The sequence below is a fragment of the Erpetoichthys calabaricus genome, chromosome 9 (assembly GCF_900747795.2).
Source record: "Erpetoichthys calabaricus chromosome 9, fErpCal1.3, whole genome shotgun sequence".
NCBI classification, from domain to species: Eukaryota; Metazoa; Chordata; class Cladistia; order Polypteriformes; family Polypteridae; genus Erpetoichthys; species Erpetoichthys calabaricus.
In genome coordinates, this window is record NC_041402.2 from 96987278 (window position 1) to 97001080 (window position 13803).

The following is a 13803-nucleotide window of genomic DNA, read 5'->3' on the forward strand; positions in this document are numbered from 1 at the left end:
AAAAAAAAAAAAAAATTAACTGCTGATGATGTAGATTGTTTTGTCTGTGCTGAAATTCCAAACAGAAACCTATCCTGACCTCATTAAAAAGATTCAGGATATTGGGACTCGCAAGATTACAAATATTGTTTTTACAGAAGTTCTGAAATAAAAGTGAAACTATTAGCAACAATTCAAAGAAAAGAAAATCTTAAGTGTGTATCCAGAAAACCAAACACGGGGGTTGGCGAGCGAAGCCCCCTAGTTTTTAATAATAAAAATTACAAAATAAAACTAGTTTCCTACAGAGAAATTAGGTAAATGAATATACATTTGAGTTGGCAATTAAGCAGTTAAGTACATTTTATTTACAAAATGTGTACAGTTGAAGTCAGAAGTTTATGTACACCAGTTGAATTCTTTAAAACTCTTTATAACTCCTCCACAGATTTTATACTAGCAATTTGGTATATTTAAGAAATCTACTTTGTACTGGGCAAAGGATTTTTTCTAACAATGTTCACTGATGGATCATTTCACTTTTTATTGACTATATCACAATTCCAGTTGGTCAAGTTTACATACACTTTTTTAATATTTGGTGGCATGGTCTTTGTTTAACTTGAGCAATATGTTTTGGGTAGCCTTCCACAAGCTGAGAGTAAGTGTGAGTGGTGAGAGTCGGCCAGTTAGAGACAGGGGATGATTAAGGGGTCCAGAATGACTAGAACATGCTGGGTAATTTAGCCAGGACATCAGGATAAAGCCAACTCTTCATGTAGGATGTCTAGGGATTTTTTCTGACCACAAAGAATCAAGAACTCGGTAGCGCATCTCGTCCAAAGGATGGCGCCATTTTTTCAGCACAGTGTCCCAATCCCTGTACTGGGGCATTGGGATCCAAATTCAGACCACAGGGTAAACATCCCCTGCTAGCCTCACCAACAACAACAAAGTGTTTACTGACCAGTTTAGCAATGTAGCAGGGCTGTGGTTTATTTTGATTCCTCATATTTTAAGGATTAATAACCGGCCCATAAGCGATCCTAAAAGCACTCTTAATGACAGTCCACTGTGCTTAAAAAAATCTATTTTATATTGTACTGTACAATACTGTATCCGAATTCCACATCAAAACCATAACTTAAGAGTTGAAGAGAAAGTAACGGACACAGTAGTAAAACAAAATAACTGCAAATTTGCACCCGGAGAAAATAAAGAAGTACGTTCAAGCAAAGAGCACATCTGTGAAGCCTAGTACATTGCATTTTGGAATTTCAAACACTACTTTTAAAAGGTGCCCTAGCCAACACACAAATTCAAGAGAGTGGACAGCATAGCATAGATGAGAATTGTTTGCTAAAGCAAAGTACATAATTTATACCGGCATTATTCCGTGCATCACGACCGATGGCGTGGACATCATTTAAAAAAAAAAAAAAAAAAATGCACTGGTGATGGAACATAGACCACATTTGGAGTAGGTCAGATCAGGGTTTAAGAAAAGGTCCAAAGGTTGGTTCCAACTCTCAGGCCTTGAGTTTAACACCCCGGTCTAGTTATACAGAGCCAACTGAACTATTCAGTCATTGAGGAAACATTAAATTATTTGAAATATTGCTCCTCAGCAGCAGAAACATTTCAGAATATTTTTTATATAAATATATCAATACTTTTGTTTTTTGTTTGCTAGTTGCAGTGATTGAAGCCTGGGAGGTGTGGAATGCAATGGAGCCTGAGCTTATTCAAACTGTAGAGGCTGTGCTTTCTGTGGAGGGAAGAGGTTATAATGAGGATGCCAGTGAAGACCATGTCCTTATAAATGAGACACCACAAGAGTCTGCTGAGAAAATATTGCATCTTCTGCAAAACAACAAATATAGGTTTGTATTTATTTATCTATATCAAATACCTTGCATGTGTCTCTCTTTAACCTCATCAGAAGTCTTGCCAGCATTTAGCAATGGGAAGCCACTTTCTTTTCCTACACTTACTCTTCACAAAAATATGTAGACGACAACTTGTACAAAAATGGTTTGGGAAGAAAAAGTTGCTTCTAAGGCAAATCTGTTCATGAAATTGTTACATTTTTTGGAGAAAATATAACTGGTTTAGAACTATATCAAACGTGCATATATATGATGCTGTTTTTTTTTCTCTCTAATGTGTATTGAGAACGTATTGAAACATCAAATCAAAAATGAATATTGTGATTTTCATTCAGAATAAGTCCTGTTGCCTTGCCCTGCCTCTGTTGTTGAAAGTCCTGAAGTATTAAATGAATCGTGAAATTTGGGAATCACTTGGTTCATTTTAGATATCGCTCTGTCAATCAATTTGTCCCAAGAATATGCTACTCAGCGTCCAAAAACTTTTTGATCATCGATCTTCCATCGAGAAAATGGCCCAAAACGTACAGTACATCCAAAAGTGGCATGTTACTTTCAATTACAATAAAGTAAGAAGAATTTTTTTCTGGATAGTTGAAACCTCTGTTTCAGCTGAAATATCACTACCCTACTCAGAATTTCAAGTGTTACTTTACACATCTGGTACCCAGGGTAAAAAAGGGAAAAATGTTTAAAATTTTTAAAAATGGATTGTGTGAAACCAGCCAGCAAGACTTACTGACCTATGTCTAACTGAAAAACGTTTGGAAAATTGAAATAGTTACTAATAAAAGAAATCCTGCAAGTATTGAAGCCAAATTCCAGTTAAAGATTAGGAGAAACTACAAGCAAAAATATCTAAGAAGCTTATAACTGGCTGCAAAAAATGTACCTTTTATACCATCCAGGTCTTATTTTCACTTAATTCTCGGGGCATGCCACATAAGTGTAACGATTATCTTTGGACATCTAAAATATTTTGATGATCAAATGTCAATACATTTCCAATTATTTCTGAGGGTGTTTTACATGATATGCCTAAAATGTAATGTCAATAAAGACCATGAATAAGCACTTCAATGCCAGATAAAGATGGTGGTGGTTCTGCTCTATGTATAGCGTCATACTTGGTTGTTTTGTAGGTCGAGACATTTTTCTTCCAATGAAGAGTAATTGGATAGATAGATACTTTATTAATCCCAATGGGAAATTCACATACTCCAGCAGCAGCATACTGATTCAAAAAACAATATTAAAGAGTAATAAAAATATAGGTAAAAACAGACAATAACTTTGAATAATGTTAAAGTTTATCCCCCCTACATCGCCCCGACCCCCAAAAAAATGGGTGGAATTGAAGAGTTGCATAGTTTGAGGGAGGAACGATCTCCTCAGTCTGTCGCTGAGGCTACTCCTCTGTCTGGAGATGCCACTGTTTAGTGGATGCAGTGGATTCTCCATAATTGATAGGAGCCTGCTGAGCACCCGTCGCTCTGCCACGGATGTCATACTGTCCAGATCCATGCCTACAATAGAGCCTGCCTTCCTCACCAGTTTGTAAAGACGTGAGGCGTCCTTCTTCTTTATGCTGCCTCCCCAGCACACCACTGCGTAGAAGAGGGCGCTCGCCACAACCGTCTGATAGAACATCTGCAACATCTTATTGCAGATGTTGAAGGACGCCAGTCTTCTAAGGAAGTATAGCCGGCTCTGTCCTCTCTTGCACAGAGAATCAGTATTGGCGGTCTAGTCCAATTTATCATCCAGCTGCACTCCCAGGTAATTATAGGTCTGTACCCTCTGCACACAGTCACCTCTGATGATCACGGGGTCTAGGAGGGGCCTAGTCCTCCTAAAGTCCACCACCAGCTCCTTGATTTTGCTGGTGTTCAGATGTAAGTGGTTTGAGTTGCACCATTTAACAAAGTCCTTGATGATGTTCCTATACTCCTCCTCCTGCCCACTGCTGATGCAGCCCACGATAGCAGTGTCGTCAGCGAACTTTTGCATGTGGCAGGACTCCAAGTTGTATTGGAAGTCCGATTTGTATATAGGCTGAACAGGACCGGAGAAAGTACAGTCCCCTGCAGCGCTCCTGTGTTGCTGACCACAATGTCAGACCTGCAGTTCCTGAGACGCACATACTGAGGTCTGTGTGTAAGATAGTCCGCGATCCATGCCACTAGGTATGAATCTACTCCCATCTCTGTCAGCTTGTCCCTAAGGAGCAGAAGTTGGATGGTGTTGAAGGTGCTAGAGAAGTCTAGAAACATAATTCTTACAGCACCACTGCCTCTGTCTAAGTGGGAGAGTGATCGGTGTAGCATATAGATGATGGCATCCTCCGCTCCCACCTTCTCCTGGTATGCGAACTGCAGAGGGTCGAGGGCGTGGTGTACCTGTGGCCTCAGGTGGTGAAGCAGCAGCCGCTCCATGGTCTTCATCACATGTGACGTCAGAGCAACAGGCCGGAAGTCGTTCACCTCACTAGGACATGATACCTTTGGATCTGGGGTGATACAAGATGTTTTCCAAAGCCTCAGGACTCTCCCCTGTTCCAGACTCAGGTTGAAGATGTGCTGTAGAGGACTCCCCAGCTCCAGCGCACAGACCTTCAGCAGTCGTGGCGATACTCCATCTGGACCCGCTGCTTTGCTGGCACGAAGTCTCCTCAGCTCTCTGCTTACCTGGGCTGCTGTAATTGTGGGTGGGGATGTCTCTCCTATGCTGGTATCAGCAGAAGGATGGGTGGAGGGTGTAGTACTCCAAGGTGAGAGTGGGTTAGGGCAGGGGTAGGCAACGTCGGTCCTGGTGAGCCGCAGTGGCTACAGGTTTTCATTCCAACCCAATTGCTTAATTAGAAACCAATCATTGCCAGTCTCAGACCTTATTTAATTTTATGGCTTGTTAGTCTGTGCAGTGTAAGGCTCTTATATCGTAGATTTTTTTCCTTTCCGAAGATATCATCCAAATGATATGAAGCCTAAAACAGATCATTTTCAGTCTGTCACATTTTTCTATTAAGTGTTTTATTAAATCAAACAGTGCATGATGAACACACACAGATGTAATTGGGGAAAAAAGCTAGCTGGAGAACTGCTGGCTGCTTTGTCTTTTACATCTTATTGCTAATAAGGAGCAATTAAAACACTGAATGCAGCAGTTTAAGATTGAAATAAGCAATTAAGGTTGGAGAACCTTAACAAGCGAGACCACTAAAATGAAGCATCAAAATGTCACTTAAGCAATATGTGCTTCATCAGCAATAATTGAGTTCTCGTTAAGGAACTGGGTTGGAACAAAAACCTGCACATACTGCGGCTCACCAGGACCGACGTTGCCTACCCCTGGGTTAGGGTGGTCAAACCTGTTAAAGAAGTTGTTCATTTGGTTTGCTCCCTTCACGTCTTGCTCGATGGTGGCACCCCACTTCGAGCTGCAGCCAGTGATGATCTTCATCTCATCCCACACTTCCTTCATGCTGCTGTTCTGCAACTTCTGCTCCAGCTTTCTCCTGTACTGCTCCTTCGCCGCCCTGAGCTGGACTTGGAGTTCCTTCTGCACGCGCTTGAGCTCATGCTGATCACCGCCTTTAAAAGCCCTTTTCTTCTGGTTCAAAAGGCCACTTGTAATCCATGGCTTGTTGTTAGCATAGCAGCGTACAGTTCTTACTGGAACTACAATGTCCATACAGAAGTTGATGTAGTCAGTAGTGCAGTCAACAACCTCCTCAATGTTCTCACTATGTGATCCCTGCAGGATATCCCAGTCTGTAGTTCCAAAGCAGTCTCTCAGTGCCTGCTCTGCCTCAGGGGACCACTTCCTGAATGAGCGTGTGGTTGTAGGTAGGACCCTCACTCTTGGTTTGTAGTGAGGCTGAAGCAAAACCAGGTTGTGATCTGCTTTCCCAAGCGCAGGCAGCGGGGTGGCGCTGCATGCATCTTTAACATTTGCATACAGTAACTCAATAGTCCTATTTCCCCGGGTGTTACAGTCCACATACTGGGAGAAGGCAGGTAATGTTTTGTCCAGCATCACATGGTTTAAAGTCTCCAGCGATTAGCACAAGCGCCTCAGGGTGCTGAGTTTGTAACTTAGCAACAGCAGAATGGATGATGTCACTCGCTATCTCCACGTCCGCCCGAGGAGGGATGTAAACAATAACAACAACTGACGTGTCCAAACTCTCTGGGCAAGTAATAGGGACGTAAACTTAAGGCCAACAGTTCGATTTCCCTGCAACAAGTGAAGATTTTGATGTTTACATGTCTAGAGTTACACCACTTTGTATTGACATAGAGAGCTAGACCTCCTCCTTTGTGCTTCCCGCCGGTACTTGCGTCTCTGTCCACTCTAACTGTGCTAAACCTGGGTAGCTCCACGTTTGCATCTGGGATGGTGGTAGTTAGCCACGTTTCGCAAAAGCACAACTGACTGCATTCTCTGTTGGTTCTGACATTTTTCACCAGCGCAGCCAGTTCATTGATCTTATTTGGTAGTGAGTTTACATTTCCCAGGATCACAGAAGGCACCGAAGGCTTAAAACGCCACTTTCTCGCAAGCCGCTTCATTTTTAGCTTAGTGCCGGCTCTGCTGCCACAATACCGCCTTCTTACCTCGTCGGGTAAACGGGGAACCACACCGACACTGGCATTTGTTCTCGCCGCTTGAAGTTGACTACTTGAATAGATGAGTCTCGGCGTGTAAAAATCCATGTCTACGTTGTAAAAGTAAGTGTCCAGGGAATGAATCCACATAAAAGAAAGTGATAGGAGTGATCAATAAAAAAATAAGAGAAAAATAAAAGGTAGAAAAACAGTCGTATACGGAGCTGCTGAAAAAGCTGCCACTCTCGGCGGCGCCTGAGTCATCAATTGAATCAATTAAAAGGCATAATTTCTTTTGAGTTTTATGCTGTAATTGTTAAATATGAGACTTCAACATTTTATTCAGGAATAATTCTCTGAAGCTTTTCATTAATTATTGATCCTTCCAAATCCTGGCATGATCTAGTCAGATAATATTCTGTGATGGGTGGAGGAAAAAAAAAAAAAAACTCCCAAACACACACACCCCCATGCCACCCCACCACCAACCACACCAGCCACGTTAATGTACTTGTTTATAACTGTTTGTTGTGCAATGCTGACAAAGTATGTTTTCTGTTGAAACCGGGTTCTGCCTCTTTTTTGTGCTTTGTTTCAATTTTGAAAATCAATCTTTATTGGTGTATAGGAAAATCTTCTTATGGAATGCTGGGCAGGAAGCCAAGTTCAGATTTACCCATACAAATTTGATCTCTTCATCTAATAAGCAAGAAAGTTTCTGTCATTGTTAATCACAACGCAATCACCAAGTGAGAGAGAGAGAGCGTAAATATCCAGAAGCTACAGTTTTGGTGATTTAATTAAAAAAAAAAAAAAAGTGTTTTTCATAATTACAATTTCATTTTGTGTCAAGATATTCCATATTAGACAACAGCTGCCTTTATTTTGGATTGTTGTTAATTGATCTAATGTCAGATGAAGGCAAATTACCTTTGTACGGATTTACTAAGTTGATTGGTTAAATATGTAAAATTTAAAATATATGAACTTTATCATTTTTTATTTAAGTCACTTCGATATAGCTTTCCATCGGAAAATGAAGTATTACTTGTCTTTGTTCCATCATGTTAAGTTTGATCTCTTGCTTAGCTTATGTTCATTATAAAAAATGTAATGAAAGAATGACATTTAAACTTTAATGGAACATCTTTTGGATTTTTTCAGCATGTTTTATAATCTTTATTTTCTACTTTAATTTCCTTTTTTTTATTAAATTTTAGAATATTGCTATTGAAATTTTTTAAAGTTGGAAACCTTTCTATCATAGTTTTATCTACAGTAGATTCAGTGGATGTGTTCTTTTTGCACCCTAACGTAGCTTACCCCATGTACAGGTGCTGGTCATAAAATTAGAATATCATGACAAAGTTGATTTATTTCAGTAATTCCATTCAAAAAGTGAAACTTGTATATTAGATTAATTCATTACACACAGACTGATGTTTAATCAAATATTTATTTCGATGATTATAACTGACAACTAATGAAAGTTCCAAATTCAGTATCTCGGAAAATTAGAATATTGTGAAAAGGTTCAATATTGAAGACACCTGGTGCCACACTCTAATCGGCTAATTAACACAAAACACCTGCAAAAGCTTTTAAATGGTCTGTCAGTCTAGTTCTGTAGGCTACACAATCATGGGGAAGACTGCTGACTTGACAGTTGTCCAAAAGATGACCATTGACACCGTGCACAAGGAGGGCAAGACAAAAGGTCATTGCTAAAGAGGCTGGCTGTTCACAGAGCTCTGTGTCCAAGCACATTAATAGAGAGGCGAAGGGAAGGACAAGATGTGGTAGAAAAAAGTGTACAAGCAATAGGGATAACCGCACCCTGGAGAGGACTGTGAAACTAAACCCATTCAAAAATGTGGGGGAGATTAACAAAGCGTGGACTGCAGCTGGAGTCAGTGCTTCAAGAACCACCACGCACAGACGTATGCAAGACATGGGTTTCAGCTGTCTCATTCCTTGTGTCAAGCCACTCTTGAACAAGAGACATCGTCAGAAGCGTCTCGCCTTTGGACTGCTGCTGAGTGGTCCAAAGTTATGTTCTCTGATGAAAGTAAATTTTGCATTTCCTTTGGAAATCAAGGTCCCAGAGTCTGGAGGAAGAGAGGAGAGGCACAGAATCCACGTTGCGTGAGGTCCAGTGTAAAGTTTCCACAGTCAGTGATGGTTTGGGGTGCCATGTCATCTGCTGGTGTTGGTGCATTGTGTTTTCTGAGGTCCAAGTTCAACGCAGCCGTCTACCAGGAAGTTTTAGAGCACTTCATGCTTCTTGCTGCTGACGAACTTTATAGAGATGCAGATTTCATTTTCCAACTGGACCTGGCACCTGCACACAGTGCCAAAGCTACCAGTACCTGGTTTAAGGACCATGGTATCCCTGTTCTTGATTGGCCAGCAAACTCGCCTGACCTTATAAATCTGGAATATTGTGAAGAGGAAGATGCAATACGCCAGACCCAACAATACAGAAGAGCTGAAGGCCACTATCAGAGCAACATGGGCTCTCATAACACCTGAACAGTGCCACAGACTGATCGACTCCATGCCACGCCGCATTGCTGCAGTAATCCAGGCCAAAGGAGCCCCAACTATATATTGAGTGCTGTACATGCTCATACTTTTCATGTTCATACCTTTCAGTTGGGCAACATTTCTAAAAATCCTTTTTTTTGCATTGGTCTTAATTGATGATATTCTAATTTTCCGAGATACGGAATTTGGGACTTTCATTAGTTGTCAGTTATAATCATCAACATTAAAAGAAATAAACATTTGAAATACATCAGTCTTTTGAATGGAATTACTGAAATCAACTTTGTCATGATATTCTAATTTTATGACCATCACCTGTAGTTTTGTAGTGAAGGTCATTGAATAATGTTTAATCACACATTTGTGAAGAATGGAGATACCATTTCGGATGGAATGGGAGTCTGTATTGACCAGCACTGGACCATGGTGAATAATACCAAATATCATGAAAAAAAAACTGTTACTCATGTTGCATAATCAACATGTCTAGTGAAACACATGCACATTTTGTTAAATTATTGGTAAATAAATCATCAAAATTAAATTACTCCCCACACAGGAAGTCCCTTTCACACAGGTTTGCTCGTTTTGTATTGGAGACCTGCCCCTAAGCCTCACCTCAAACCCTCTATTCATTGGTCAAGAGTTCTGTCTTCGATGAATACAGAACTTTATTTCTATTTCCCATCAAAATATGAGATTACCATTTCTTTTCCTCTGCTCTTTCTACAAACTACATGGGGGTAAGTAGCATATAAATATTATTGGGTGGAATATCGCATTAACAAATTTTAAAGCACATTTTGAAGTGCTGGAACAAAACAGGTTTAGTAAATAGATGTTTTTTGTCCTTCAAAATATCTGTTACTCCCAGAGTTAATCATATTGACATTTTTAATTCAAAATTAAACAAATTCAGGGTAGCAGATGTCTTATTTATCTGATTTATTTATTTTTTCTTTCACCTCTTCTGTTTTACTTTAGGCAGGCTATTGTTCTTACTCTGGCATGCTTAGAAACGTTTCCAGAATCAGAGTATTTTTCTTTGGAGAAGACAAATGTAGAAGATAAAAATACTACACAGAAAAATGTTTTAAATATAATGGGACATATTTTTAAAGGTAGGATTCCAAACATTTATTTGTATTTTTTGGATGATGAGTGTCCTCCAATTATTTCCTCTCTTGGGAATTTGCAGGTTCAGATACCCCAAACTCTGGTCTTCAAGTGTCCTCTTTATCTTCAGCACCAGTAAAGAATCTCCCTGGTGACCAACAGTCCATCTTATCCACTGAGAGTAGCCCCATAGATATTGACAAGCAACAAATGCTTGTGCAGTATTTAAGAGACACGCACAACTTTGCCATCAAAATGGAGAAAGCTATTGCTGTGATTAGTGATATGCTGTATTGGAAAACTACATCAGGTATGAATAAGTGTTAAATGGTTTTTATTAAATGACTGCTTTAAGTGCCAGAAAGAAATGTGTAAAGTAACCTTCCACCCATGAAAAAAGATGGTTACTGCAATTTGTTTCCCATTTTTATTTATAGTAATTTTTTTTTTTTTTTTTTTTTTACTTTTATCAAGTGATCTGCTTTAAACTTATTCATTAAGGAAATAATATTGACATGGCTATCATAAAGTGGCTAGATTTGCAAAAAAACAAGTTTAATTTCCTGTATTTTGTGTCTTGTAATCTCTTTGAAGTGTTTTGTTTTCCACTTACGTCCAGTTTACATGTCTGGCTATCTAGTCTAACCATTTAAAAGCAGCATGACATACAATTTTATTAGTTTAATTAAAATAAATATTTTGAAGTAAGCCTTTATATTCTAAACTTTTTAAAAAATTTCTATGGTTAAAAACATTTAGGAATTAAATATACTGTAATTTCACCCCTCCTCTTTTTTTTTTTTTTTTCTCCCTGCATAGTTGTGTTAGAGGCTATCAACTTCTTTGTGACAGTTTCTGAATTTGGAGTAAGTCATGCCTTGATAGGAATCCGGAGGATGCTTCCGTTGGTTTGGTCAAAGGATTCGGGTGTCAAAGAGGCCGTTATTGAAGCTTATCGAAGGTTGTATCTGAACCCGTCTGGAGATACGCAGAGGTAAATTTTTAAAAAGTGCACGTTTCCCAATGTGAGCTTTAACATTGTTAGGATATATGTGATTGACTGTCAACTGGTAATTAGAAGGGAGAAGTGAATACAAGTGTTTTTTTACTAGAGCCAAACATTGTGAACTTTTATTTCTTTGTAATGTACGTTCTCATCAATTTACTTCTTGAAAAGTAATTATGTAAAATACCAAATTAGAATTGAACTTCGCTTTGTAGTAAAAAAAAAAAAAAAAATTGTAATCTTCAGGGCAAAAGCTCAGACGCTGATCCATAACTTGTCGTTGCTAATGGTGGACGCTTCTCTTGGAACAGTCCAGTGCCTAGAAGAGATTGTGAGTGTATAATCCAGCTTTTGTATGGTCTTCATTTTTTTGTTTACATATATTTAATGCTATGTACATGGAATACTTTGTGATTTAGTATTGATAATCACTACTTTTAAAGAGGGTGATGCAGTGGTTATGGACAGGAAGTTTGGTTTTGGGGCCTCAGCTCTGCTATGCCATAAAACCTGGTTTCCCATACTAAAATTTAGCTTATCCTCAAAAAGGCAAAAATGGTGTATGGTGTTTATTTTATTTTTTTTAATTTAACCGTATGTACACCTTGTGCCATGCCAAGTTTATTTATAAATTTTGGAATCAACTTAGCTACTCAGTCTGCCCCTACAATAACCCATGTTTGGCTTCAACACTTTTTTTTTTTCTTTTTTTTTTGTTCCATGACATTATTATACCATATTAATTAGGTCGTATTCTTGAGTGATTTCTTTACTACAAACCATAAGAGAACACAGAAAATGAAACTGGAAAGTATTACTGAATGAAGTGGAGAACCACACAAACATTCTTTTTGCTGGTCTCTCTGTGGAAGTCACAAACAAAAGAGAAAACAAGACTGGAGGCAAGATAGCAATGTGCCATTATGCAGTGCCCAGACCGCTGCTAGTGCTGTGGGACTCGCACAGTGTGTGTTAACTGATGAGTTGATATAGACACACAAGGAAACCGTGTGAATTGATGTAGGCAGCATGAGCAGTGCTGCAAGTTATTAAAGTTCTTATTGAACTTGTATAAAAATAAAATTTACCAAGTAAATGTCAATGTTGAATCACATACAAGCCTCTTTATATATAATAAAGGACAGGGTCTAGGTCATTCATGCACTCATCATGGCCTGCCTCAGGTGGCAGAGGCAGTTCATGTTTCTGTAATTTGTTGTGCAGTATTACACATGCCAACATAATTCCCACAAACCTTTGTGGGGCAGTACAGCAGTATGCGGACTAACAAGTCCAAACACAACACTTAACCTTTGATGCTTAGCCAGCTCCCTTTTAAAGTACCTGCCAGCTCTTCCTGTCTCTAGCAGCCCCTGCGCCCTAAGTCCATTGCAGACGTCCAATCGGGGCAATACCCTCGGGGAACCTGAGAAATGGAGTCCATTAATCAGTAGTGCTGCTACAAGTGGTTTATTAATAAAAAAAAAAAAATAAGGATAGAGATTATATCACTCAGTAACAAGTTACTGATAAACAGAAACCAATAGATAGATAGATAGATACTTTATTAATCCCAATGGGAAATTCACAATAAACAGTAATATAAAGTAAACTTGTATATAGTATAAAGCAAATTAGCAAACGGTTATAAATTCAGAAAAATATTTAAAATACATATAGTGATAGTTACTGTCTCTCAATTGTACAGCACAGTAATACTTAGAAAGCCCTTGATAACAAACAATACGGAGAAGATTAATATCATATAGCTATACTAATCAACAATAAGACTATCAGAAATAATCATAAACCCCAAGAGACATAGTAAGCCAGCAGTATAAATAAAAAATAAGGGCAGAGTATACTACTGTATATAAATATGTATATGTATATAATACTGTATATGCCATTTGTATACTTTTTATACTTAATCTCTTCAGTTCTTATGTGTGTTGTTTTTCTTTGTACAGCACTTTGGTCAGCCTTGAGGTTGTTTTTAAAGTGCTTTATAAATAAATTAAAGATTAAAGCAAATGTACATCAAACTGAAAGAATGTGTATCAAAACCAGCTAACTACATTGATGCATAAATTAAGGAGTTCAAGTTATACAGCGATGTGAACATAGTTTTACAATGGAGTACTAATCAACATATACAGTGATCCCTCGCTATATCGCGCTTCGCCTTTCGCGGCTTCACTCCATCGCGGATTTTATATGTAAGCATATTTAAATATATATCGCGGATTTTTCGCTGCTTCGCGGGTTTCTGCGGACAATAGGTCTTTTAATTTCTGGTACATGCTTCCTCAGTTGGTTTGCCCAGTTGATTTCATACAAGGGACGCTATTGGCAGATGGCTGAGAAGCTATCCAGCTTACTTTCTCTCTCTCTCTCTCTCTCTCTTGCACTGACGTGGGGGGGTGTGAGCAGGGGGGCTGTGTGCAGCTGCTTCCTGAAGGACACGTATTGATTTTTTTTATCTGTCTCTCGCTATCTCTCTCTCTCTGTCTTCCTGCTCCTGACAGAGGGGGTGTGAGCTGCCGCCTTCAACAGCTTTGTACCGTCGGTGCTTCGCATACTTAAAAGCCAAAAAGCCGTATTGATTTTTTTTTTGACTGCTTGCTTTGCACTCCTTTGAAAAGGAAGATATGTTTGC

At 39.0% G+C, this 13803-nt stretch overlaps 1 protein-coding gene across 4 annotated transcripts in view; it reads left to right on the plus strand.

Moving 5' to 3' along the window:
- Positions 1-13803, plus strand: part of ncapd2 (non-SMC condensin I complex, subunit D2) — a 100945-nt gene that overhangs the window by 61359 nt on the left and 25783 nt on the right. For all 4 annotated transcript variants that reach the window (XM_051931698.1, XM_028809988.2, XM_051931699.1 and 1 more), the window contains 5 exons: positions 1673-1862; positions 10007-10143; positions 10221-10448; positions 10958-11132; positions 11391-11475. In XM_051931698.1, the coding sequence (XP_051787658.1) occupies positions 1673-1862; positions 10007-10143; positions 10221-10448; positions 10958-11132; positions 11391-11475 (815 nt within the window). The remainder of the gene's footprint in view (positions 1-1672; positions 1863-10006; positions 10144-10220; positions 10449-10957; positions 11133-11390; positions 11476-13803) is intronic.